The following is a 26,052-nucleotide window of genomic DNA, read 5'->3' as shown; positions in this document are numbered from 1 at the left end:
GATGTCTTCATCGGCAATTGAAGGATCGTGCCTGAGGCCGTTAAAATATGGGGTAATTCTGCATCTGGCTACCAATCACGGGACCGGGATAGCCAATGACCAAAGTAGTACGGATGGACGGAGTCAACTTGCCTCTCCAGGCGGGGAAGCAATCAATCTCACATCGTCTCGTTGGCTCTGGAGATAGCCTCCCTTGGCTCACAAAGTACTGTACTTTCGTTTGATTCGCCGTCTCGAAGATGCTAACGATGGTTCGCAAATCACAAACCGGAGCCAGCGGTGGCATAACCGACTAAAGTGGGCGGGGAAGAGGTCGGGGATGGGCATCGGCTGGCGCTCGCAGTGAGCCCGTCCCCAGACTCCCGTCCTCGACTTCCGTGCCTTTGCTTTGCCTCGGGGATGCCTACGTTGATCCCCCATCATAAATATCCATGCTTAGAATCCTCTGCTGTTGGTTTTGGTCTTGACTCCAGCGCATGATGGACTAATACGAGGCTGTTTATTTGATTCCATTACTTTTCTCTTCATCTGGTCGACTTTTACTATTACTTTCATTCCTGAGCACACCTCCCCAGCTTCGACAACTCTCTACCGATAAATCTCCACTCCAACCTCCAACCCGGTTAGTGCCTCTTTATTGTCCTGCAGGCTGAGCATGCTTGCTTTTGAATCTCTTGGCCGGATCATCGTCCGGCTCTTCCTTCATCCTTGTTCTGGCTAGTCACTAACGCTGTTCAACCTCAGATCCCCACAATGATCACCGATCTTATTACCCCCGATCTTCTCACCCCCGAGAATCTCGCCTACGCCCTCTTGGGACTGCTGGCTGCATACTATACTCTCCCGTACCTGCAGACATGGCGTCTGAGCGACATTCCAGCTCCCGGTCTTGCTGCATGGACGAACTTCTGGTTGCTTTTCCAAGCTCGCAAGGGTGACCGTTTCATCACTGTCAATGAGGCCCACAAGAAGTATGGAAAGCTTGTTCGCATTGCTCCTCGGCACGTCTCCATTGCAGACGACGCTGCTATCCAGGCTGTCTATGGACACGGAAACGGTTTCTTGAAGGCGTATGTCTGTCTCCACTGTTCACTATAACGATGCTAACCCTAGTAGTGACTTCTATGATGCCTTCGTTTCTATCCGCCGTGGTCTCTTCAACACTCGCGACCGTGCTGAGCACTCCCGCAAGCGCAAGACTGTCTCTCACACCTTCTCTGCCAAGTCCATTGGTCAGTTCGAGCAGTATATCCACGGCAACATCGAGAACCTTGTCAAGCAGTTGAACCGTGTCTCCGAGCTCCAGCGCAACCCTAAGAACGGCTATGCTACTGTTGACGCCCTGAACTGGTTCAACTTTGTGGCTTTCGACATCATCGGTGACTTGGCTTTCGGTGCCCCATTCGGCATGCTCGATAAGGGTCAAGATATTGCTGAGATGCGCAAGTCCCCTGACGCCCCTCCCCAGTATGTCCAGGCTGTCGAGGTCCTTAACCGCCGTGGTGAGGTCTCTGCTACTCTTGGATGCTACCCTGCTCTGAAGCCATTCGCCAAGTACCTTCCTGACCGCTTCTTCCGTGATGGTGCTGAGGCTGTTGAGAACCTCGCTGGAATCGCCATTGCCTGTGTCAACGAACGTCTGAAGCCTGAGGTTGCAGCCAATAACACCCGTGTCGATCTTCTCGCTCGCCTGATGGAAGGAAAGGACTCGAACGGCAACAAGCTCGGTCGCGCTGAACTTACCGCTGAGGCTCTGACTCAGTTGATTGCCGGCTCTGACACTACCTCCAACACCTCCTGCGCCATCCTCTACTGGGCCCTCCGCACTCCCGGCGTCATCGAGAAGCTCCACAAGGTCCTTGACGAAGCCATTCCCAAGGATATCGACGTTCCTACCCACGCCATGGTCAAGGAGATCCCCTAGTAAGTTTATCCTCACACAATCTAGAAGATTAATACTAACAATCTACCAGCCTCCAATGGGTCATCTGGGAAACCATGCGCATCCACAGCACATCCGCCATGGGTCTCCCCCGCGAAATTCCCGAAGGCAACCCACCTGTCGAAATCTGCGGCCACATTTTCAAGCCCGGCGACGTGCTCTCCGTACCCAGCTACACCATCCACCACTCGACCGAGATCTGGGGCTCTGACGCCGAGGAGTTCATTCCCGAGCGCTGGGACCCTGCCCGCCTCACTGCGCGCCAGAAGGCTGCGTTCATCCCATTCAGCACTGGACCTCGGGCTTGTGTTGGGCGGAACGTTGCGGAGATGGAGTTGCTTGTTATTTGCGCTACGGTGTTCCGCATGTTTGACTGGCAGTTGCAGCAGAGCGGGCCGATGGAGACGAGGGAGGGCTTCTTGAGGAAGCCACTGGGCTTGACGGTTGGTGTTAAGAAGAGGGCTGTTGTTTGAGCAGTTGGTGATGTTGCATCCGCATCCGCGAAAAGGATTGACATGTTAGGATAAGAGGTAAATTGGGAGGAATATACCTCGATGATGAACTATAGCAACTGGCTATTTTACCTGTTGCTATGATGATGTACCGAATTTCATAAATATCCAAGTTATGTACAAATTTCAACTTAAATCTTGTCTCTCTACCTACCTGGGTCCTGTAGTCATACACCATCGATAAGAGAACTATATTGACAGGACAATCTGTTTCTACCTCCGTAACAGTCCACAAGTGCTGTTAGGTAAATTTCCAACTCGGCGAGCCGAGTCCCACAGCTACCTACCACCTACCTACCTGCCCATGTAAGTATCAGACCACTCGTTACCTTCGGGATGTTATTCTATGTCTGTGAGTTCGGTGTGCCCCCACATACAGCCTATCGCAAGGTCCGCGGCGGCGCAAATTGCAACTTGGAACTTCATAAAACCTGTTACTCAATCCTTATCGTAAGTGGAGACGATGATGCAGTAGCCGTTTGGCTTTTGACAGCTCATCACACGGGTAGTCTAGACCACTACGTATGCAGTATGCACGAAGGCAGCGCCGCGGAGTTCTATGGAGGGAAGTCAACGTCTCATTCCCTCCTCGGAGCTTGGCCTTGTCCTCAGCGCCAGGAACCTTATTCTGCATTCTTCTTCTGCATTATTTTTCTTTCGTCTCATTTTGTCTCATCTTGTGCTGGTTTTTAGTAGTATCTAGCCCAAGCCGTCTTCAGATTCTACTCCAGCGAGAAGAGAAAAAGAGAGAAAACTTAGTAAGAAAAGGTAAAATTATATATATTTCTCTCGTTATATAAATCGTTAAGGTTCTAGCAAATTCCCACCCCCTGCATCTAGCTCATCTGCAGAAACCATCTCATCTCAGGTAAAACCAGTTTACCTGACAGTGTAACCACCATCGATGACAATATCCGCACCAGTCGTGTAGGTGCTGGCATCGGAAACAAGGTAAACATAAGCACCCTTCAACTCCTTCGCATCACCATTGCGGCCCAGCGGGATCATGCTAAGCCACAGATCCTGCACCTTGCGGTCCACAAAGTCCGACAGACCAGTGTCAATGTATCCAGGGGAAATGGAGTTGACACGGGCGAAGTCGCGCCACTCATTGGCAAGCGACTTGGCAAGATGAATGCAACCAGCCTTCGCAACATTGTAGCTAGTCTGTTCTTGAGGGAAGTTGGCGATGTGTCCAGACATCGAAGCCGTGATAACAAGAGATCCAGTGCCGCGCTCCTTGAAGTGCGCACCCACAGCCTTCGCGCAGTGGAATGTTCCGGTAAGATCAGTCTGCACAACCTCCTCCCAGTCCTCGACGGAGCCGTCCAGAATACCCGAGTTCGCGGTGCGGCCGGCGTTGGCGATGAAGGCGTCCACCTTGCCGAAGTCCTTGATCACGTCCTGCACGAGCTTCTCGACGGAGGCGTAGGTGCCGACGTCGCACTTGTAGGCCTTGGCCTTGACGCCGTAGGCCTTTGCGAGCTCCGCGGCGTTCTTCTCGCCGCCTTCGGGGCGCGAGGCGTAGGTGATTGCGACGTCAGCGCCGAATTCGGCGCAGCCGCGGGCGGCTTCGATGCCCATGCCGCGGGGGCCGGAGGCGCCGGTGACGATGACGACTTTGCCCTTGAGGCTGAAGAGGTCGTGGAGGGAGTTGGCGGTGGGGACGGAGACGGGCATTTTGGTGGTTGTTTGGGGGGGGAGGTGGTAGAGAGGTAGAGAAGAAGTGGTTTGTTGGTTTTGGGGTATAGATGTGAAGCTGAAGTTGTGCTACCTGGGAGGTATAGCGAAGTTATATAGAAGCAGGGTGGTGACGTCGGGATGATTTCACCGGGGCTGGAATTGAGGAACTGAGTGGATGCAGAGGGGAAGAAACAAGGTAGAAGACTGGGTCTATGATTCTATTTAAGCGCCAGAAACCAGCAATTGAGACGGACATCTTGTTGGTGAGGAAGATGGGAGTAACTTGTTAGTGAGGGGCAGGTGGAGGAGTTGGATTGGGTCTATGACGCCACGAGAGGGGGTGCGAAACCTTGCGGCACGCCCGTCTAGGCCTAGCTGTCTCCGACAACATGCCGAAAGTCAGCATTAGGCAAGAAAACGATAATCATTCGGTATAGCGAGATCGGTTATAAGAGGATTAATTAATGCCATGTCAGATTTTAATAATGCTCCAAAGAGGCTGTTGGGTGTTTGTCAGGTGTAGGTAATAACCTTTGCGGGAGGATTGGGGATAGCGCCTGGTGTCGGCCGCCGAGACGCTGACTGAGGGGTTGGTAATGGGGAGAGCAACACCAATACGAGCGGGATAACTATGTTCTCTTTTTGGTATATCGCAGCTTGCGGATTGAGCATCGCGTTCGTCAATTGGATCTGCCGCGTGCGCTGACTGCAGGTGAGGGGTCGACAATGGCATTGCATTCTGGGACAGACAACACCACGTCGCGGGTGGAGCGGATGTTTGAAGCTTCGACGTGGCACGTATCTCGACCTCGGCGTTTCGAGTTACTTCTCACGCGAGTCGACATACAGGGCAACAGGACAATGGGCAAGGGCTATGCCATGAGTTCTCATTCCGCGTTGATTCATCTACACATCTATCTATATACTGTTTATAATGCAAGGGCTAACGAAGTAATCCTTCGCCCTCCTCGCTAGGCGCATGTTTCGCCATCGCGACAGCGTCCTGTCGTCCCCGATCCGCGTTCACCAACCACACGAGCGGCATTGGGAGTAGAATCAACACTCCGATGAAGATGAAGCCGGACCGAACGGATCCCGTTGCGTCGACGAGAGCGCCAACAATGGCGGGCCCGACAACAGAGCTACCCTTATCCGTCGCGGCGTAGAGCGCATAGAATGCAGCTTCACTGCCTGGTGGAATCAACTCTCCGAACAATGACCGGCAGTAGGACGACAATCCGCCGGAGACGACTCCGTGGACTACACCAAGAGGAAAAATCTCCCAAGGCTGTTGCAGTCCCAGTACTCCCCATTTCTTCACAAAGGGTATATAGGCGAGCATTCCATACAACGGGATGATCTCAAACAGGGCCAAACACAGCAAAATCGTTTGGTTTGACCTCAGCCCGAACCGGCGGGATACGACAGGCCACAGGAATGCTCCTGCGATGCCTGACGTTGTGGCTGTGATCGACAACAAGCCAACAGACACAGTGCTCAAATGCAATTCTGTCCGCGCAAACAGGATCGCAGTCCCAGAGACGGTTGCGATGGCATCAGATAGCAAGAACCACGCTCCGAGGAAGATCACGACTTGTCGGAGTTGTGATGCTACCTTGATTGTCCGCCAAAGTGACTTCCACGCAAACCCTACAAGGCGTAGCCAGACGCGCCATTTCTGGCGATAACTAGCACCCGGGGTGATATCCTCTAGCGGCGGACCGGGGCGGCTACGGAGCCACCGACTGCAGACGACCGTGAAAGAAGCCCACCATATTCCAACCAGAAGCAAAACAAACCGTACCGGAAGGGATGGGTATTTTTTGGCCAGCCCAGTCTTGGACAAGGTGAAGAGAAGTAGGATGCTGATGACCTGAACCAACAGCGCAGCAGCGTAGCCCGAACCAACCCCCCTAGAAGATATACGCGTCGAGAGCTGAAGTTCCGGCGACGTAGATTTGGAAGCCTTGGCGGGTTCCGCTGGTGTGGCACGGCTGTCGGTATCCTCTTCGTCCGTCCATGACCGCAAGGAGAACTCGTCCGGATCGGTATGACCATGGGATCCACTGTCTTTACTCGAATGCGACTGAATGGACGGATCATTCGCCACAAGAATCGGGAGGAACGAATTCAGCAGGACAAACGACGAACCGAGGCAGGTGACGCCAATAACTACCAAGAGGGCCCCGAGTACATAGACCGGCGGTGCGATAAGCATGAAGAGCATGGAGGTCGCGGACCCAACAAAGCCGAACGCCAGCAGTAAGGTCTTTCGGTTATTTTCTGCAACTATGAGTATGAATACGCAGGCAACGGGATATTTCACGTCTCACCGTAATCCGCCAGGGCACTGAAGGACACCAGGGTCAAGGCCTGGACGAGCACCGCCAGCGAAAAAGTATACATGGCAAAACTCGCCGTATTAATCTCCATGCCCATCAGCGGCACGACACATGCCTCGTTTGCCGGGGCCGTCCCATTACCGGCGGTAGGAGGTGCGTCCGGGCCGACACAGGGTCGATGGCTGGAAAGCAGATAGCCTCGCTCACGGGCCAATTGCTCCAGGGTGAGGGGTAGAAACGAGCCTGAATATCTCAGCACTGGGTATAAAGATTTCTTGTCCGCACATTGACATACCGACACCGCATACTGCAAAGACCTCAGCAGCAATCCCGTATGCGTACCATCCCAGGATCTCTCGAGGGTGTGTGGGGGAGGTATCCTCGCCCGGATAGCGTGGAGAACGATGACGATCGGTGTCCGCCTCCTCAGGCGACGAGGGGAGCTGGGAGAACACGGCCATGGATGCTGAAGGAGGTGGAAGAGGAGGACATCGAATATCCAGGAACAAAATTTGACTTGAGCACCATGGCTGGAGCAGCAGCAGTGGAGCTTCCACCGCTGCCGACTGCTTACCTGCCTGATGACGGAACCGGCGGATCTCGCAACCATCCATGCCTCATTCTCGGAAGGCTCGGATAGCCTCTCACCGCTTGTTCTTGCCGGCTTAATATAAAAGCGGTGAGCCACAGAGCCCCCACGTCTGTGATTGGTCAGTCAGATCTATAGCAGTGCACGGAGGCACAGCATCCATCACCCGTGGACAACATCACAGCCTCTTTGAACCCTCATACACCGTTACTGGTAGCTGTACTGGTAAGAGGCACAATTTGGAGTGTTATACATAGCTTGCAATGCTAGCAGGTCCGGGTTCCTGCTATAGAAACTGCGATTGACGCGCTTTCTATTCTTGGTCCCAGGTACGGTCCTTCCTTGTCCTGCCTTACCTCGCTTGGATTTGGGCTTCATACTCGAATTTTTTATCATCAAACATAATCCCCTAAGGACCTCAGCCTCTTGTACTTTTTCTCTTGTCTCTCGTTGACTGATCCGTGTCTCACATTCACCTCTGTCACTCCCTCAAGTCTTCACATTCATCACGATGTCGATCATTATTAACTGGATCGTATGGGCTGTGTGCCGGCTGTTCTACCGCATCCGTGGCCACGATTCAAGACAAATCATCAACAGCATTGCTTTTCGGGATTCACGCGAGCCGAATATCATCCTTGAAGCCCCAGAATGTGGCCGCACCGGCTCCCCACTGCTCCCGAGCCATACTTGTCTAGCCGACGATGGTGATGGAAAGATTCCGGAACTACGATGGAGGGTCCCTCAAGATCTCGACGCCAAGCAATATGTGCTAGCCTGTGAAGATCTCGACGCCCCTTTGCCATTCTGGGTCAATAATAACGGGTTGTTCTTCGGTATCCCACCTTCTGTCACCGAGCTCTATCACGACGACACCGAACAAGACACCAAATGCACCGGCCGACTTACGCTTGCGGGCTGGGGATTTGTCCCGAACTACAAAGGTGTTACGTATACTGGTGCTGCTGCGCCTTTGGGCCATGGGACCCATCGCTATGTCTTCACCATCATCGCTCTCGACGAAACTCTCCAACTCGATCGTCCTGATAAAGCAACCAAGAGTCAGATCAAAAAGGCCATGATTGGCAAGGTTATTGGCTGGGGTCAATGGATTGGACACTTTGAGCGCCCATGGCCACGTTAGAAGGGAGGACCGAGTTAAGCACTTTCAGTCCTTGCATGGAACCAGTATTGACAAGGCGAATGGTTCTTGAGCGTACACAGTCTATTGCTTCCTGTATACCCGTCGCTCCTTCTTTGCTCTCTACCTGATGCGTTACTTATAGCCTCAATATCCTACGGCATCTCCTTATCACAATGCTGAGCCAACGGGATAGTTAATATTATTCGCTCATGTTATCTCAACCCGCCACGATGTTCTGTCTAACTTGCTATATCACACGTCAGCTGCGTCCCGAAGGCATCACGATGCGATGCTTACTGGGTTCCACCTCGACCTGCTCTATAAAACCTACGAAACGATGGATGGAGGAGTCAACAGACGGTTCGCAAGACCTTAAAGCTGTGACCCCGACTTTGTGCGATTGCCCACTATCCTTAGCTAGCGACCGCAGCCCTTTCAGCAGCTCCAAGAGTTTCCTCGAATTCTTCCCGAGAAGCATGCGCACCAGCACCCCCATCTCGTCGTCATCGAGCTCCATCTGTCCCAGTTGTATCTTGCTGCGTATGCATAGAAATTGAGGCAGTGTTTGATCAAAGCCGAGGATTGACGGATCGAATAAAGACGTTGCGCGGGTGACGTTGTATGCGAGACAGGCTGCTTCAAACAGCGCTAGCAGCTGGTCCGCGAGCGTGGGAAGCATCGTGAGGGACGACGTCGGGTTCGCTCGACAGTCTTTGCACTTGAGCATTGCCTGTCCTTGGGTATAAATGCGCTCGGCCAAGTCAAGTATGGTTTCAAGTTCTACCACCGCATGGACGCTGCGGATTTCATTCATGATCTGTAAGGTCCCTATGGAACACTGGCAACCGGCCTCTGACTCCATAGTGGAAAGGATGAGATGGTAGAGGATACTTTCAGATACTCCAGTCGACAATAAGGTACTGTCTATGCCTGATATGCCGGTTTCGAGGTATAGCGGCATTGTCGAACCGAGATGTATTGGTAAGTTCTGCCCCTGAACAGCGCCTTGGTACGTGGATGAAACGGGACAAGCTGATATGAAGGGTTGCAGCGACTTCCACCACCCTCCTTATTCACATGCGCAATGAAATCTCTGCTGGTGACGGATAGCGAATACAACCTCGGGTTCGTGATGGAGCGTCATTCCATCAGCCTCACGATTTCATCACATTGGGATGCAAGCCTTGCTAGCCCTCCCCTTCGCCCAGACAAAGCATGGTGGAACCACACGCCCTCCGACGGTCGCACAAATGACTAGAGCAAACCATAACCTGGTGTGGTTACTACGCTTGAGCTCCTGTGCTATATTGGGCGCTGACGATTATGGATACCCAAACTGCACCTAACAAAGATGGAAATAGTTAGGTGGAAAGCAAATGTGATCGCATATTGTTAGTGAAGCTGCAGCCTTCCCTGTTTACACATTACTGCTAAGATACGAAAAAGGAATGGCTATTACCTTCTCATAGACAATACGTACAGACTCTAAAGATAAGGCTAGAGATACGGTCACGGCCTGCTCAACATGTTGAGCTTCATAATGATCAGTCTCAGCTTCTGATCCATCTCCCTCATCATCGTCAATCTAGCCCTCGATGCTGTAGCTGGCATTATCTCTTGCGTACAGAGTTGGATTCGGTGAACCGTTCTCAGCAAGCCTGATAGGCGACTATGCAGGACTCGTTTCACGAACAGGAACTTCTCCTCGGTCGGTACACAGAAACCCCCAATGATCAACGGGCATGTGTCCAGCTGCGTTCTTATATGCAGGTTGCCCTTGAATCTTCTGGAGTGACTTGCTATTCCAGGATCATCTCTGTAGTCCTGAGCCAGAGGATTGAAGTAGTCGGGGAACAATCGCTCGACAACATCATTCTCGGTGGAAGTGATTGCATCAAGCGCATTAAGTAGGCTGTCTATACCGACGATGACTAACATCAAGACGTTGACTCGTATCTCAGAGCACACCCGGCATTGGAGAATGGTCTCGGTTAGCTGCTGCAATACTCTCTGACATGTCAGGATGGAGTCGATGGCAACTGTAGGGCCCAATCGCGAGGCGCAAAAGTTGACCCGAAAAAGGTCTCGAACGGCTTGCTCATGGGTCGGGCATGAGCAGACACTCGAAAGCCCACTGTTTGCCTTGAAGTCGTCTTCAATGAAATTATAGTCGTGATAGCGCTTTGACGAGCCGACTTGACCGAAAAGACTCGAAGGGTCTGTTGTGAAATCCCCGGCTAGGGAAGGAAATGCATGTGGCCATGCAAAGTTCTCCGGCTTGCTTTGTTCGCCGTACATGGTATGAGTAGTAGGCAATGACTCATTTTGCGTGAGGCAGCCGTTGACAGTCGCGAAGTAATTTGACGAAGATGGCAGATCAAAACTCTCCGAAGTTGAGTCTGAAAAGGTCTCCGACTGGATTGGAAGGCTATTGAGGTCCATTGATGTACTCGTCGTGGCGTCGTCCACCTTGATGTCGCTGTCGAAGGGATCTAGGAAGCTGCGATCGAAGGGAGGATCCGTGAAAGGGTTCGCCATGAACTCGTGCAGCCAGCTATCTGACGATATGTCGATGTTGTCTATGAGAAAGCGACATGTTAGTGACTGCCACGAGAAAACTGATGATGGACAAACCTGAAAAAGGGGCTGCTGTGACGACTTCCATGAATGTTGGAATCCGGAGACTCGAGTCCTCAAGTGAGATGTCGTCCATATTGTTGTGGTCAAAAGCTTGGGAATCAAGATTAGGTTTGTCTCTATCATCGAAAGATCTGCCAGGCGCTCCAGAGTCCGACATGGACTCCTCCTTGACCTTTTTCTTCTTCGGATTGCGTGTCTTTTTGCTAGACCGGCCGCCGGCCAAGGGAGAGCTTTCGAGATGCGGGTCTCGCTTTTTAGCAGGCCGTCCAAGCCGTCGAGATATGCTGTAGACACAGCTTATGTTGTGCTTCTGGCAGCGCTTGCAGGCAGGTCTTTCGTGGCTGCAGCGGATCTTGGCTTGCTGGCATGCATTGCAGGTTGATCGCACCTTGACGCTCTTGGGCAGCTTATCTGGAGAAATATCGAGCTCGCTGGATTGATTCATAATGGGGATGATGGGTAAGCAGAGGGCAAAACCCAGATTGCTTACACTCGGAGAAGTATATATAGAAACGCAATCGCTGACATGGCACCATCTATACCATCCGACACGCCAAACACGGCTCAGAGGTTGAGCAAAGTGGAGTCTAGGTAGTAATGGCACTGCACATCCTCCATCTGTCTGGCTCCTCACGTTACATGGCCCACGTACCACATGGTGTGGCCCTAAGCCCCTTGGGAATCTTGGGGGTTCGGGCTCTCGCTGGTGGGAAGCACGCATGGTTCGTGCCATGCCTGAGAGGGAGCAAACGCTTATCACGGGCTCTGTGAGACCTCACCAGCTGCATCCGGTCGAGTTTTGCTGCAAACTCGTCACTTCTAGCCCTCGCTCAGTCTCGGGCCCTGCCCAGAAGGACGGCACTGCAGCAAATCAACACCTCTGTCCTGTCTACGACTCCAACCCCAAGTCAACGGGTTTGGATCCATGGGTTACACAATGTCTTGAACTAATTAACTCCCGGCACAACGGGATCAACGCGGGTCATCAAACAGCTAGCGGATGGTATTCCCTCCCGTCTTCATATCATCCTGTCCTACATGACACTTTGCCGCCGCTGCGTCTCCTATCTCACATGCTCCAGAACATCTCCACCGAGCAGGCAGGCTCTACAACGGTCGGCTGGCTACAGGGCGCGGACCTCACCCACGTTGTTGTTGTTAGGCTGGGGCGAGACGTTGTGTCCGTCGACGTCGAAGTCGACGTCCCTGTCACAGTCTCGTCATTCTTCCCAACAAAATAGTTCCCAGCCACGGGATAACCCAGCCCGGAGACGGCAACAAACTGTCTGAGATCGAAACCAGCTCTCGCCTCGAAAGTCTTTGGGAAAATGTGACCAAAGCAGCCCGGAAATTCGTATCCATCGTGCTGCTGAAACACGAGATAGACGTATCGGTGGTGCGTATTCGGTGGCGGCCGAGGATACATGTACTCTGCTCCAGAAGCGTGGCCATTTCCGTTTGAAACATGGCCGTGCCCGGTCCGTTTGGGAGGGCCTTTTTCCAGCCACGCGTGTTGGTGCTTTCGGACCACCATGTCTGCTTGGTACCAATGCAGGATGACCGTCGAAATCCCCTCATAGTAAACGTCCAGATCGACAAACATTAGCAGGTAGCTTGAGTTTGCATTCAGCCCGGCGGCGCCAATTCGCGGCAGGGGATGCGTGTCTGGCAGGGTTGGTTAGTTGTTCCCATCAATAAAACAAGGCCCGAGCTGAACCAAAACACACCTGACATGCGAAGAACATCTCCCGGGGATACCCATGGCGTATTTGGGTATTCCATCTCTAGGATTGGAAGACCCGGTGGAAGGGGGTTGCGTTGGGCGCTGCACAGGCGGGAAGTAAGGAGTTGCAGCAGAAGAGGCGCGACAAGCCACATTTTGAGAGTTGGTGTTTCTACTGGTGCTGATTGAGTAGAGATGAACTCTAGATTACTCGACGCTGACCTTCAACAGCTCATTCGTCTTTGAGATGAGCGAGGCTTTATACGCAACGGCTAACTGGATTGAGTTGTGTGTAACGAGGCCTTTTCTGGGGATTTCGGTGATTCTGGGCTTGACTCGGTGAGTTTATGTCGGTCAGAGAGTGTATATACTGTCATGGCTAGGAGAGAGCGGAGAGCAATCCTCGCCCAATATCTTCCTGCGCCTCTTTTTCTGCAGTTCCTTGTGCTCGTTCACCGGCGTATGCTTTCGCTATGGAGCTTTGAAGGGTTGTGACTATTCTGGCTACATCGTCCCCATGAAAGGATACGGCGAGGTAAGAATATCTCGCAGATTATAGCCGTTCGTGTAGAATAACTAGTAGTTAGAGCATGGGCACAGTTCTCAACCACTGAAGAAGCAACCCCTTCGATTTCAATGTATGACGTGAACATCCTTAATCTCTATAGCTACCTTTAGCCTCGACTTAAGACCTAACAAACACCCACCCCACAGCCTCAAGCACTCGTGTATACCCAAGTAAAGACCAAAACCGAGAAGGAGATATCTCGGATCCGAGCATGGCCTGTGCACTCCACTCCACTCCACTACACTACCATACGCATTGTTATTCTCTTACCTCCGACCCCAAGCCCACCCCAAGCCCGTGCAGGTCCCAAGGAAACGGGACAAGGAGGAAAATTCCCCGTACGTACGTCTCTCCTGTGCGTTGGGTGAAAGTATCCGATACACTGCTCGTGCTCCATAGGCACAGCGCGTATATATGTACTCTGCCCTGCCCTGCCCTGCACTGCATTGCTCTTCGTTTCAGAATACGCCCTTGTAGAATGACGATGAGGTGTGATGTAGTTTGGCTTGTGCTAGCTTGTGTATCGCTCCGCTCGCCTGGTCTGATACTGATACTAAAACCTACACGATTTCCTTGCTGGCGAGTTGGTTCTGCAGTTGTTTGACTAGTGCCTCGCCTCACGGAGGAACCTGGAAAGAGAGAGCCTTATAAGAGAGCCTTGTAGGATTAAGGTTCAGAATTACGATAAGCAGGAATTGGATCTCAGGCTGTGGCTGTCTTGTCAGTGTCTGTTCGCTTTTGCGTTTTGTAAGATAGCAGAGCAGAGCGTAGAGCAAAACTTAGGTAGGTATGAATAGGTAGGTACGTTATATAGAGGAGCAGAGAAAGAGAGAGCAAGAGAGATAGCTAGATACCTACACTCTCTACTCCGAATTGAATTGCATCTGCATTGGATTAAGTTACCTGAGTACCTCGGCTCGGCGCCTTGCAGATCAGAGCAATCAAGCAAGAGCCCCTGCCCCTCGCCCTATATATCACCACCGCTAACTAAGTACGTGATGGATGGGTGGGTGGGTGGTCTGCGCTTCTAGCCTTCTGGCTCTAGGTTTTAGCTGATTTGCCCCGCCCCGTCTCAGACCGGGCTGGAGGTGGTCGGCCTGGCTCCAACCTAGTATCAGGTGCAGAGCCTGATGTCTGAACTTTGAAGGGTCTGCTCGGGGTCTAGAGTGTTGCGCGGGGAGATTTAAGCTTTGGCAGTCTTGATCTTACTTTAAGCAATATACTCTGGGGGGCGGGAAGTGTGAGAGTGCTGGAGGTTGTGGTTGGTGTTGGTATTGATGGCTCATTGTGGTGCTGTATCTCGACCTCGGAGGCTTTGATATGTTTGAGGCTGAGTAGGATGAAGTAGATGAGGGTGTTATAGAAGGTGATACAGAGTACGCGGGCTGCGAGAGTTGGAATATTCGGATCCATGTCCGTCGAATAGAGATAGAATTGGAGAAGAAGACGGCGATAAGAAATATCAAGTAGGGATGAAACTACTGGTTGCGCGCACTATCCACTCAAGTTGATTCAACAAATTTAATTCATTTCATGTATATTATGCCAAGCATCAAAGTCATAACTCATCTCCAACGCAACCCCCTCCAGCCCATTTCTCGAATAACCTACTGAGGCATATGCTCAAAGGGCTTCTCGAGATGCTCCTGGCAGAAAGGCAGCTTGCTGACGGTCCAGATCTCGGTGTCCTATTTCATATCCGAGTTAGCCCACGTTCTCTCTCCAGTCTTCATCTCTCAAGCCAAAGGTGGCTAGCTTACCGGCTTAAGAGTCTTCTTGATCTCCGTATCCAAGGTACCAGCCTTCAGGGCAATGATCGGCGGGGCAGCCTCAGGGTCGTGGGCGATCGGCGAGCCGCACTCAGAGCAGAACCACCGCCACACGCTCTTGCCGGAGGAGCCCTTGCCTTCCCATTTCTTGACGGGGCCGTTGACTGTGAGGGTGTCCTTGGGGACGACGGCGACGAGGGCTGTTGCCGATTAGTATCAGTGTTTAAGGGGATGTGGAAGAGGGAAGGTGAATACAGTAAGTGGAGCCGCTCTGGCGCTGGCAGTCGTCGCAGTGGTCGTAGGCGGTGATGAGGGGCTGGTCGACCTCGGCCTTGTAGGTGACGGCCTTGCAGAGACAGTGTCCGGTGAGAGGCATGATGTAGTTGAATGGATTGAGAGAGATGATTGGGTAGAAAAAGCGATCAAGGTGCTCACGGATTGGGGACCTTGAGGAGAGCAAGTGGAGGAATGGGTATTTATAACTTCTGTCGATGGAATATGGATAGACTGGACTGACTCTGACGGGGCGATAAAGCTACTAAGCTCAGAATTTGTCAAAAGTTGGTGAGGAGAGGGGCGCCCGCAGGGATCTTGCGTCACTGTCTTTCTCTCTCTCACTTGGTGTTTTCTCTTGGATTTCATCGCATAAGCTGGTGAGATATTCTATTTGTTTCAATCGCAATTGCTAACCATCTCTCTCTATCCAGATCCCTTCATCTCCTCGACACCTCCGGAGATACACTCGCGACATTGAGCTCCCACAGCTATGGAGGGGTAACAGCGGTAGAGGGGCACTGCACTCCGAAACTCCGGTAGACTTCCCCAGCTCCAGTCCCAGTCCGTCCAGACTCCAGCAGCTCCCAGCCTCCAGCCTCCAGCTCCGCCCACTCCCTCCCTCCCATTTCTCCACCACTCCGATCTCCGCCGCAAGTATTTGTCACGGTCAATTTACGCTGCATGATGGTCTGTGTGATGATAAGCGCCGCCTGCCGATCCGCAGATCCCAAGGGCTTTCACCCGCTTAACCACGGTTGGCCACACACACAACACGACATGCGATAGCCCATCGGTGGAATGGAAAGGGTAGTGACAGCTGTCAAAATGTCGTTCGGACTAGGATTCCCTTCCTCACGTTGTCTATTCCTGGAACTGGAACTGGAACCGACACTGACCTGGCTGACACACGCTGATTCATGGCGCTGCTATCAGTCCACCGGAAACCAGAGCCAAAGCCAGAGCTAGAGCCAGAAGGCGCTAACCATGTGGCACGCCCTAGTGTTTTTAGAGTCCACCCTGGCATTTTCCAGTGGCAGCTCCAGCAGCCCAGCTCCAAAAGCCCAAGCGCAGCCTGCAATTCGGCCACCGCTATGGAGTTAGTGCAGTGTGATTAGTGATTGGCATGCCCCATAGTTACGCCAATGCTTGCTGACCCGAGGCCTTGGTCTAACTCTACAGAATTTCAAATCATGGGCATGCGGTTATCCGATTGGCTGGTTATTTTACACTGACATGCTGACTTGTTGGGACTTGGAAACGAGATGCGACAAAAGTATTGTTGAGACGCAGCTTGAGCTTCAGAAATCTTCCAGCAACTCCATCTGGCAGCTGCAAGCGCCTGCCGGGCTCGAGGCCTTCAATGCAGGCCTACCCAATCCTACGGAATCATCCGCGGCTTTCGAGTTACAACATGACAGATTCTCCGGTCAGCAGCGTATTCGCCTTGCGGAATATAAGCCGGACTAGCTTCCGCGTCGCGCGCGCTCCAATTTATCTGCTGCACTCTGCTCAAATTAGCATGCTCTCTATAATCGTTGAGATGAAAAAGGAGCCAAGCTCGAGCCGAAAGTTGAGCTATAGCCCCGCATTTCAAACCCACCTGCATCTGGGCCGCCATCCCACCTCTCGGATTTTGTCCGCCGTAGATCCTCGCTTCTTCATGCTGTGCATCGCTCGCGTCCTCCTTTGTCACGTATGCTGCATCCGACATCGCATCCGGAGGAAGAGACAGAGCTTCATTCCGGCCCGCGATAGCTCTGACCTGTGCCGCAATTGACCCCGCGCCAGGTGGGTTACAGATCACTTAGATAGCGCCTGGCCAATTGAAGAAGGGCAAGCGAACCTCTAATTCTTCTAACTGGCGCGCATCTTCCTGCGTGATATGGCTGCGTGGTTTCTCGACTAGTTCGTCGAGTTTCCCGTCGAAGGTTGCTTGATGTGTTGCGAAAGTTTGCGCGGCTTCTTGGGTCGGTCCGCCGCTTTCCATCTGTCCAAGGACGGAGACATCTTGGGCGCTGATGCGCTGGCCGCTTTTAACGTCGCGCTTGAGCTCGTTCGTTGTTAGGGAATTGGAAGACATGATTGTATTGTCTCCTGCTGTTGATGTATAAGAACAGGTGTGGATTGGCGAGACAAGAATGTAAAGGTGTCTGGCTATGGTGCCTCGCCACTCTGATGTCAACATCGCATATACATGACATCGTCCGTACCGTGTCCAATGCAGGTTCAAGAGTTACTTCGATGAGGCTCTCGACCGCACAGCATCGCGGTATGAAGGATACCTTGTCGGGCCGGAAATTTAGTTGTACCTGGTCCAGCATCAACCATTCAAAGCCCTAGCCCTTGTGGGCACAAACACGGCCGATGACAGAGCTCGCAACACCAATACCAACCTCTCGAATTGAACGACACTCGCCACATGCCGAGGTATGCGGACGACGAAAAATTGATCAACGTGATTCGTTCTCAGTCCACAGAGCATGACGCTGTTCCAGATGCACGAACGAAGACAATGATAGTTTTGGGACACGAAGTGAGACTCTCAAACTGAACAACTGTGACATTGTGCGGTGCGACTCCAAGAGCGAAGATCGAGCTGAATGTGATCAGTCATAAGCCTTGGAGATAGACCGCTCCTTTGGGTCCACGGAGAGTACAACGGGCGGCGGTGTTCCAGACAATTCCAACATTTCACCTCTTTTTGGTTGACGAACCTCTGCCCCAAGCTACCTCGACGAGAACTGTAACCGTGCGCTGACCGACACATCGAATTGACATGGCACCGCGTGGCCAAAGAAACCCACGACCTCTCATCCACTGCCAGACAAGTGGCTGTCGTGACGAACGCCTGAGCACTCGCACACGTAACACGAAGCACATCGGAACCAGATGTGACTCTGGGACCGCAGCAGCAGCTCAGGCATATCACAGCGTACGGTACCGCAAGACATGCAAGGTGAGTTGTCACCACGAACGATACCTCCTGCCTCTTCGAGAGCACTAGTAGCAGGCTGTACACCGGACCATTGGCGACACCTCGCAATGTCACTGTACCGCCCGCGCTGTGTCGACGATCGTAAAAGTAACTCCAGCTCGGTCGTCATACTGTAGCATTGCGATGCATCAGCAACAACTTCACTTGAGGATAGGATAGAAAGCAAAGGAAACGTGCATGGCTTTCGGACATGTCTCAGTCTCTTTCCTATTGCATCGTGGTGAGAGGTAGGTAGAGGTTCACTGCGGTGCCTTGTGTCACCGGGGAAGTGAGGGCATGTGACTCAGCAGGGGCGTACTCTGCAGTCTTGAGATGGATGTAGGTTGTGTCAGGTTCTCCTTGTTGACCGACGAGCCTGAGGATTGAGGCTCATATCGCTCTTCACAATGTTGGTCGGCCACGAGACAACACCGACAGCGATGAAAATCTTCATTGCAGCATGTGGTGAACTAGCAAGCTGATGCCGGTCTTTTCAATCACGCCCACTCCAAAGACCATCAACGCTGTTAGCGCACTGCCCTGCCTGTTGACATTAGCCGCCCATAATCGCTCAACGCACAATTGACGGGCGAACATGCTCCCTATATAAGCCCCCTTAGCATCACGCACTGTACCCAAGTATGGACACCGGGCTAACTCGCGGCTCATTTCGTTATTTTCCTTTCTTGGAGAAGATGAGCAGTTGGACTGTGCAAGACGGAATGCCAAGTTATCAAGCAAGCTCGCTCCATTCTGGCATATGTTGAGGGCCAACGGTGTTAGGACGGAGACCGCGGACGAAGAAAAGAGCCGAAAGAGCGGTGAGTTGCGGTGCACTGGGGTAGGGAATTGTACCGGGTACAGGGTCTTGCAACAAGCTTGAGATGAGGCCTGGGGTACTGCTGTTGACCCGCAAAACAGTTCAAGTGATGGAATACCCTGGAATGCGTCGGTCAGCGGGTTTTGAAACGGATGATCTCGGACGAGGAAATTAGAATGGGCCGAACGAGGAGCCCTGGATTAATGGACTTTGGGGTGGATGATATTTCCGATACGCAGTGGCCTGATGCAGCTTCAAAGAGACGTCTACCGATTACCGTGTCTATCCGCATGGGCACTGATTTGGGCGAAGCCAGTTCAAGGGCAGATCGACTGACGCACCTGGAGGAGCAGATGACAATCTGAGCGCCGTGAGCGATACTGCATTCCCCCCCCGCGATCTCAAGTTCCATTGTAATAGGATGAGCCTGCCCATTCTCGAACAAGCACAAACCGCGACATCCTGGGAGGATCAAGCTCGAAGTCTATGGGTGACGTTCAATCTGGCTATACGAGACGGCTGGGGAAGGTGCATTCTACTCTCCATCGCACCTTCCTTCAGAGTCAAGCTCAGAGTCAAGCTTAGTGCAACCGAGGAAGGAACAGACCCTCAGAGAAGGCAGGCGCGATGCACTGTGGCCGTGATCTCCCCTTCCAGTTCAGAGTCCTCCAATGTGCCTTCCTAACTCGACATTAGTTGAAGAAGGAAGGCGCAGAACGCATCTCCTCACTAGAGGAAAACACGACGGGTATCCGCAAGCTTCGCCATTGACACATCACGCCACTGAGGCTCAACAGGAGCAGGAACGCTTAAAGTAGGCGGAGACGACTCTGGACTGTTGAATTTTTAGGGGTAAGAGTGACGCTGTCCTTGGTCAAAACCCATGCCGGTTGTCCTCCAGAAGATTTGCTCGCAACCTCGGTTTTCGACCTTTGGAAGACGTGAGGAGATGCTAAATGTGCCCCCTTGATGGACGCTCTCGATGTGTGATGCGCGTTTCCTTCCTGTGTGATGAGCTCCATAGAGTCACAGGCTCCATACAATGGCCCCGACATACCAGCGACTGGACTGCCCTTCTCGACACTAGGTATCAAGGGAGAACAGGTTTAATGCCTACCTCAAAACTGATGAGAAGTATCTTGTGACATACAATCGTTCGATATCCTGCCCTTCATTCTTCGAGCATCTTGGCTGGACGGGCCACTTGTATGTATAGTGAGATTCCTGAGCGCACCCTCTTCGCTAAAGCACGCCGAGGTATGAAGAAGAGGAGCAGAACATCGGGCGCAAACAGTGAGTTATGCGATAAGGGAATCGACATGCCTAGGGAAGCGAAAGATTGGGGAAAGGCTGCGGAGATTCATCTAGGTAGGCACTAGGCCCTCAATCTTCAAGATAACGACGAGCAACGACCGTGGACGGCGGAATGGATCCCAGATACTCGGCATGACGGGCAGACACCAAGAGTCATGATGCCTGACTAGCAGAGATCGCAGCCTGTGCCTGGGGTTACAACACGACTTGACGTCGGAACCTTCCGATGACTTCCCTTCGCTCAGCTTGATATCTGATTGATACCGAACAAATTAGATCTACCCGAATAATCTCAATGGAAGCTCGATGTCTGAGACTAACGCAGTTATAGTGCTTAGGGCCACTACCCAACATCCAGTGCCAGACTAGATTTGGTAGGACTGCCCGAAGGTTATGAGTTGCGCCGAGGTCGCCGGTCGCGGTCAAGCTCTAACTTGGATACGACTCTGCCTGTCGCTAGTTGATAACAAACATCCCTGCGACAGACTGGGCGGAACCAAGTTCCGTTATCATGGCCAGCTGTGGCAGAAGGACAGGATCCAAGGCCTGGGATATTGGACGCTATCAACCGCCGCTTCATCTGCTGCGGCACAGCGCATACAGGAGCTGGAGTAGATTGAAACCGTATATCGTATCCGAAGTCGATCCTTCCGAAGGGCTTGTCTCAGTTGTGGCGAACAACGAAGACATTGTGGCGGCGCTAACCGAGGGGGTATGTCTGCGATACGACATCATTATCTTTAGATCAAACTGATAAGATCAGATGAAGAGAAGTGGATATCATCTTAAGTTTTTACGTACAGTACCAAGTCGATCCATATTTTAATTGATTGATTGCCGTCCGCCCCGGAGTCTGACTTTCCAGGACAAGAAAGTAGGCTCAAATGCATAGCACGCCCATTTGAACAACTTCAAGCATCTCCCAGTGCCCCCTGTTGCCAGAAAACCCTGAGAAGGCCATGAAACCCCAGATCACAAATCCAAAAACCAAGTATCGCTCTGTCAGAACCTTGTCTCAAACCCACCGCGCCACTAACATTAGCTCCCCTCTCTAGCCCACCCACTAGGATCAACCAGGAAGGAGGGTAGCGACGGCGTCCAATCCGAATGCATGCACTGTATCCCCCGAGCGAAGCTTGGCTGTAAGAAGTAAGAAGGCGCGCGTGCAGATGCTTCGCTTGCTTATCGACGACAAGCATGCTTGTCTTGTCTTGTATTCTCTTGTCTTGTCTTCGTTCCTGTGTGGCATGTGCGGTTGGGGTCCACGGGTGGGGTGGGTCGATACTCTGGTCCGAGAGACTGTTGTTTATCTGTCCAGGACGGGGGTGATCTGTATGTGCTCCGGGTTGGGTTACATGGTGGCTTTTTGAGCCTGGGGGTCTGATTGAATGTAGATTGTATTGGGCTTGAGGTTATCTTGGTCTGTAGAATGATTAGTGATAGTTCTGAGGGATCAATGGATTATTGCCTTGGAAGATACGATTGACACTGAGTCAGGCCGAAGAGCAGCAGACTCCATGTCAGTTGCTCATGGATTTGGCCGAGGTTGTTACTGCGGGCAGCGGGGTGTATGCAGTGTAACTGTGCTCTCGGGTGATAAGCCAGGGGCCTCGAGTCCTGATTTTGAGGCAATTCGAGCGTGATGGCGAGATTGCACCGGGTGGAGGGATGTCTTTTCCAGACTCCTTGCAGACCCCGGAGCATTGGATCTGAAATCAGTCAGCGTTGTCTGAGACAGTTGCATTGGGACTTGTTGGAAGAGATAAGGGAGTTGCAGGTGCATGAGTGCAGGTGTTGTGTCTTCCTTGCTTTTAAGTAACACTTCACTTCCTCCTCTCTCTTCTTTTCCTCTCCTCTCTTTCATCCACCGTTCTGCCATCATAACCTCAGATTCTTTGAGGATTTAATTCATGTATCATGACAATGGAGGGTACTGAGAAAGAACCACCCGTCATTGTCGCCAACGAGGCTGCTTCCACTGATGGAGCCAGCGACGCCGTCGAGCACCTGAAGCAGCTCAGGAATCACCACCACTGGGACCCCAATCTTCCTGACGAAGTCTCTGATGAGATCAACAATGCCTTGCACACCAATGACTCCAACGCTCGCAAGGAAGTTGCCAACGACCTCCTCGAGAACTCCCCCTACCCCGAAGTCCGCGCTGCCGTACCCAACGTCGACGAAGGCGGCCACTCGAACACCATCCGTGCTTGGGTTATTGGAATGATCCTAGCAACCATCGGCTCCGCCCTTAACATGCTCTTCTCAATGCGCCAGCCGTACATCGTTATCCCGTCTTATGTCGCTCAGGTCGTCGCCTACCCCATCGGCGTGGCGTGGGCCAAGATCCTCCCGAACAAGGAATACAAGGTGCTGGGAGTCAAGTTCAACCTGAACCCCGGTCCATACAGCAAGAAGGAGCATGCTATCTCTGTCATCATGGCCAATGCTACCTTTGGCGGCGGTGCCGCTTATGCTACCGACATCCTGCTCGCGCAACGTGCGTTCTACCATCAGCGCTTCGACTGGGCGTTTGAACTCTTCATGTGCATATCCACCCAGATGCTAGGATTTGGCATGGCTGGTTTCTTCCACCGCTTCCTCGTCACCCCTGCAGCTATGATCTGGCCGTCTACACTCATCAACTCGTCCTTGTTCAATGCGCTGCACGACCACAGCAGGCCGGATCCGAGCAAGGTTTCTGGTTGGCGCATCGGCAAGTACCGCATGTTCCTGTACTGCATGATCGGCTCCTTCGTGTGGTACTGGTTTCCAGGATACATCGCGCCCTTCCTCAGTGTCTTTGCCTGGGTGACTTGGATCAAGCCGCAGAATGTTGTCATCAACCAGCTGTTCGGTGGCTGGACAGGCTTGTCGCTGATTCCGATGACCTTTGACTGGACTCAGATTTCGGGCTTCAACTTCAGTCCGCTCATCTCACCCTGGCATGGCATCGCCAACACGTTGATCGGAATGGTGCTCTGGTTCTGGATTGTCACCCCCGCTTTACACTACAGCGGTGTCAACTACGCCAAGTACCTTCCCATCAGCGATTCGAGCAGCTACGACAACACCGGCCAAGTGTACAACGTTAGCCGCATTCTCACCCCGGAGATGACTCTCGACGCCACCAAATACGAAAGCTATTCACCGCTGTTCCTGTCCACCACATTCTCTCTTGCCTACGGCCTGTCGTTTGCCACCATCATCGCCGTGCTTGTACATGCCATTCTGTTTCACGGAAAGGATATCTGGGCTCGCTTCCGTCGGATCGGCCAGGAAGAGGAAGATGTCCATGGACGCCTGATGTCTAGGTTCAAGACTGTTCCACTGTGGTGGTACGGTGCTATCACACTCGTCATGATCGGCATGGCTCTTGGGGTAACCCAAGGGTACCCGACGAATCTCTCCTGGTGGGCTTTTTTCATTGCGCTGATCATGGGAGCGGTGTGGTTCATACCGTGTGGAATCATCCAAGCGTCCACCAATATCCAGATTGGTCTCAACGTCATCACGGAGTTTGTGATCGGCTACATGCAACCCGGCAAGCCGATGGCGATGATGCTTTTCAAGACCTACGGCTACATCAGCATGTATCAAGGCCTGTTCTTCTGTCAAGACATGAAGCTAGGTCACTACATGAAGATTCCCCCTCGCGTCACCTTTGCCGCGCAGATGATAGCCTGTCTGTGGTCTTCAATTGTCCAGATCTGCGTCATGAACTGGGCCCTCGGCGCTATTCCCGGCGTTTGCGATCAACACCAGCCGAACCACTACACCTGTCCCAATGGTCGCGTGTTCTTCAACGCCTCCGTCATCTGGGGCGCCATCGGCCCAGGCCGCATGTTCTCTCCGGGTCAGATTTACTCCAGCCTGCAGTGGTTCTGGCTCGCCGGTTTTCTGCTGCCGGTTGTAATCTACGTCGTCGCTCGTGTCTCGCAGCGCACGAAATATGCCCGGTGGGTTAGGCTCCTCAACGCTCCTATTATTTTCGGCGGAAGTGCACTCATTCCCCCTGCCACCCCACTCAACTACCTCTCCTGGGGAATCGTTGGCTTCATGTTTAACAAGTATATTCGTGACCGCTGGCGGGGATGGTGGATGCAGTACAATTATGTCGTGTCTGCTGGGTTAGATGTCGGGCTTGCGCTGTGCACGATCTTGATTTTCCTCACCCTCAATCTAACCAAGACGGACTTTCCGAGTTGGTGGGGAACGAATATTGCGGCCGACACGATGGATGCGGCGGGGACGGCCGTGCAGGTTACGGGGGTGAAGTTTGGGCCAGAGGCGTGGTAGTGGTGGTTTGCGAAGGGATGAGAGGTGGGATGGTTTTACTGTGATTATGGCCATGTATGAGTTACGATTTCTAGCAAATAATCTCGAGAAATGCACAAGTGCTCTGACAGCTTGCCCATTCCCGTTGTAGATCGGACACGGCACCCTCTCCATCAGTCAATTGCACCATCACATCCATCTCATCTGTTTATCCAATTTTTATTACGGAACCCCGTCCGTCTCCCGACTTCACATAGATTATCCCAAACCGCAGATCATCCCCAACCCAGTCCCCTCGATCCGTGCCGCATCCGACAAGGACATCAACATGAAACACCATGAAACATCGTATTTCCCTAGTTAGTATATATAACCCACTATTCCCCTCAAGCTCACCCAAGACCTCTGCAGATAATACAAGCATCGCCAAGTCCAAGTCCAAGTCCGCCAACCGCCACCTTCTACAATGAAATCCCTCGCTCTCCTCCCGCTCTCCCTCTCCCTCGCCTCAGCAGGCGAAATCCTCTGGTCCGGAATCTTCAACGAGAGCTACACAGTCGAGGATTTCGATAAATGTATCATCTATTCCCCCTTCCAAAACCTCTTGTTACGAAATATGAAATACTAAAAAAAAAACAACCAGGGTCCTGGTCCACCCCCCTCTCCCCCTGGCAATGGTACATCCACGGCCCCTCGCCAACAGACTCCTACCTGTCTCTAAGCCCCGAGTTCAAAAACCCAAACTCAACAGCCACCGCCGACGAAGCACAAGGACTGAAGATTACCCTTGACGACACGTCCAGCTGGAACGGGCAGACGATGATGCGGACGGAGCTGATTCCGGAGATTTCGGGGTTAGGATCTGATGTGGATCTAGGGGCGGGCGTGCGGTTTTATCATTTCTCGTTGAGTGTCGACGAGCAGAGTAAGCCGGTTGAGGGGGTTGAGCACCAGATTGCGTTTTTCGAGGTGAGGATTTCACTCTATACCCCCCCTCATTCATCTATAGTGCCCTCGACGTGGTTGATTGTTGATTTTTGGAACTAATATGGATGGATGAACAGTCTCACTTCACCGAACTAAAATACACAACCACCGACCTGCACTGGTTCGCCGGTGGCTCCTCGCACTGGTCTACGCCGCTGACGTCGGGGATGTGGTATAACTTTGCCTACGGCATTGATTTTGACGCTGGCTCTGTGGAGTTGTATGCGTCGACGGGCGGGGAGGAGCTGGCGCTTGTTGCGGGGCCGGTGGCTGTGAGTGCGCAGAGCGATAGTAAGGATTGGCATGTTGGTGTGCTCAGGCTGGATGAGGGGGTTGCTAGAGGGGTGGAGGAGTGGGGGTGGAGTGGGGTTTATGTTGAGGCTGACTCTTTGACGACGGTGGTTTGAGTGGGGGGAGGGGAAGAGAGGAGAAGGGGGATTTAGCAAGGAGGTCGGATTGGAGTGGGTGCACTTGGGGTATTGTGGCTTGCA

At 52.5% G+C, this 26,052-nt stretch overlaps 11 protein-coding genes across 11 annotated transcripts; 4 read left to right on the top strand and 7 right to left on the bottom strand.

The window, feature by feature from the left end:
• Nucleotides 1-44: 44 nt before the first annotated feature.
• BJY04DRAFT_180350 (cytochrome P450) lies at nt 45-2,547 on the top strand. Its single transcript, XM_073710045.1, has 3 exons — nt 45-1,070; nt 1,117-1,923; nt 1,974-2,547. The coding sequence occupies exons 1-3, from the start codon at nt 754-756 to the stop codon at nt 2,413-2,415; spliced, it is 1,566 nt and encodes a 521-aa protein (XP_073575002.1). The 5' UTR covers nt 45-753; the 3' UTR covers nt 2,416-2,547.
• A 662-nt stretch (nt 2,548-3,209) lies between these two features.
• On the bottom strand, nt 3,210-4,372 carry BJY04DRAFT_144398 (SDR family oxidoreductase). The gene has a single exon (XM_073708748.1). It carries the CDS (start codon nt 4,132-4,134, stop codon nt 3,334-3,336), a length of 801 nt encoding a protein of 266 aa, XP_073575001.1. The 5' UTR covers nt 4,135-4,372; the 3' UTR covers nt 3,210-3,333.
• A 708-nt stretch (nt 4,373-5,080) lies between these two features.
• On the bottom strand, nt 5,081-6,940 carry BJY04DRAFT_214525 (MFS transporter; the record flags this gene model as incomplete). The annotated part of the gene is made up of 3 exons (XM_073715240.1): nt 5,081-6,420; nt 6,471-6,722; nt 6,775-6,940. The coding sequence occupies 3 exons, from the start codon at nt 6,938-6,940 to the stop codon at nt 5,081-5,083; spliced, it is 1,758 nt and encodes a 585-aa protein (XP_073575000.1).
• A 396-nt stretch (nt 6,941-7,336) lies between these two features.
• On the top strand, nt 7,337-8,375 carry BJY04DRAFT_144402 (YbhB/YbcL family Raf kinase inhibitor-like protein). The gene is made up of 2 exons (XM_073708749.1): nt 7,337-8,225; nt 8,293-8,375. The coding sequence occupies exon 1, from the start codon at nt 7,580-7,582 to the stop codon at nt 8,210-8,212; it is 633 nt and encodes a 210-aa protein (XP_073574999.1). The 5' UTR covers nt 7,337-7,579; the 3' UTR covers nt 8,213-8,225; nt 8,293-8,375.
• A 96-nt stretch (nt 8,376-8,471) lies between these two features.
• BJY04DRAFT_214523 (uncharacterized protein) lies at nt 8,472-9,074 on the bottom strand (the record flags this gene model as incomplete). Its single annotated transcript, XM_073715239.1, has 1 exon — nt 8,472-9,074. One exon carries the CDS (start codon nt 9,072-9,074, stop codon nt 8,472-8,474), a length of 603 nt encoding a protein of 200 aa, XP_073574998.1.
• A 647-nt stretch (nt 9,075-9,721) lies between these two features.
• Nucleotides 9,722-11,297, bottom strand: BJY04DRAFT_214522 (Zn(II)2Cys6 transcription factor domain-containing protein; the record flags this gene model as incomplete). The annotated part of the gene is made up of 2 exons (XM_073715238.1): nt 9,722-10,791; nt 10,847-11,297. 2 exons carry the CDS (start codon nt 11,295-11,297, stop codon nt 9,722-9,724), a joined length of 1,521 nt encoding a protein of 506 aa, XP_073574997.1.
• Nucleotides 11,298-11,312: 15 nt separating this feature from the next.
• Nucleotides 11,313-13,134, bottom strand: BJY04DRAFT_180344 (YbhB/YbcL family Raf kinase inhibitor-like protein). The gene has a single exon (XM_073710044.1). It carries the CDS (start codon nt 12,453-12,455, stop codon nt 11,922-11,924), a length of 534 nt encoding a protein of 177 aa, XP_073574996.1. The 5' UTR covers nt 12,456-13,134; the 3' UTR covers nt 11,313-11,921.
• A 1,514-nt stretch (nt 13,135-14,648) lies between these two features.
• On the bottom strand, nt 14,649-15,536 carry BJY04DRAFT_180341 (GFA family protein). The gene is made up of 3 exons (XM_073710043.1): nt 15,168-15,536; nt 14,904-15,112; nt 14,649-14,831 (listed from the first exon to the last, which is right to left on the bottom strand). Exons 1-3 carry the CDS (start codon nt 15,286-15,288, stop codon nt 14,751-14,753), a joined length of 411 nt encoding a protein of 136 aa, XP_073574995.1. The 5' UTR covers nt 15,289-15,536; the 3' UTR covers nt 14,649-14,750.
• A 1,115-nt stretch (nt 15,537-16,651) lies between these two features.
• On the bottom strand, nt 16,652-17,268 carry BJY04DRAFT_214519 (uncharacterized protein; the record flags this gene model as incomplete). The annotated part of the gene is made up of 3 exons (XM_073715237.1): nt 16,652-16,693; nt 16,789-16,950; nt 17,032-17,268. The coding sequence occupies 3 exons, from the start codon at nt 17,266-17,268 to the stop codon at nt 16,652-16,654; spliced, it is 441 nt and encodes a 146-aa protein (XP_073574994.1).
• A 4,938-nt stretch (nt 17,269-22,206) lies between these two features.
• On the top strand, nt 22,207-24,643 carry optB (small oligopeptide transporter, OPT family; the record flags this gene model as incomplete). Its single annotated transcript, XM_073719622.1, has 2 exons — nt 22,207-22,226; nt 22,288-24,643. 2 exons carry the CDS (start codon nt 22,207-22,209, stop codon nt 24,593-24,595), a joined length of 2,328 nt encoding a protein of 775 aa, XP_073574993.1. The 3' UTR covers nt 24,596-24,643.
• A 397-nt stretch (nt 24,644-25,040) lies between these two features.
• BJY04DRAFT_214517 (glycoside hydrolase family 131 protein) lies at nt 25,041-25,968 on the top strand (the record flags this gene model as incomplete). Its single annotated transcript, XM_073715236.1, has 3 exons — nt 25,041-25,149; nt 25,218-25,543; nt 25,639-25,968. 3 exons carry the CDS (start codon nt 25,041-25,043, stop codon nt 25,966-25,968), a joined length of 765 nt encoding a protein of 254 aa, XP_073574992.1.
• Between the last annotated feature and the right edge of the window lie 84 nt (nt 25,969-26,052).

This window comes from Aspergillus karnatakaensis (genome assembly GCF_047715665.1).
Source record: "Aspergillus karnatakaensis strain CBS 102800 unplaced genomic scaffold BJY04scaffold_7, whole genome shotgun sequence".
Classification (NCBI taxonomy): domain Eukaryota; kingdom Fungi; phylum Ascomycota; class Eurotiomycetes; order Eurotiales; family Aspergillaceae; genus Aspergillus; species Aspergillus karnatakaensis.
This window is presented reverse-complemented; position numbering and strand designations above follow the sequence as displayed.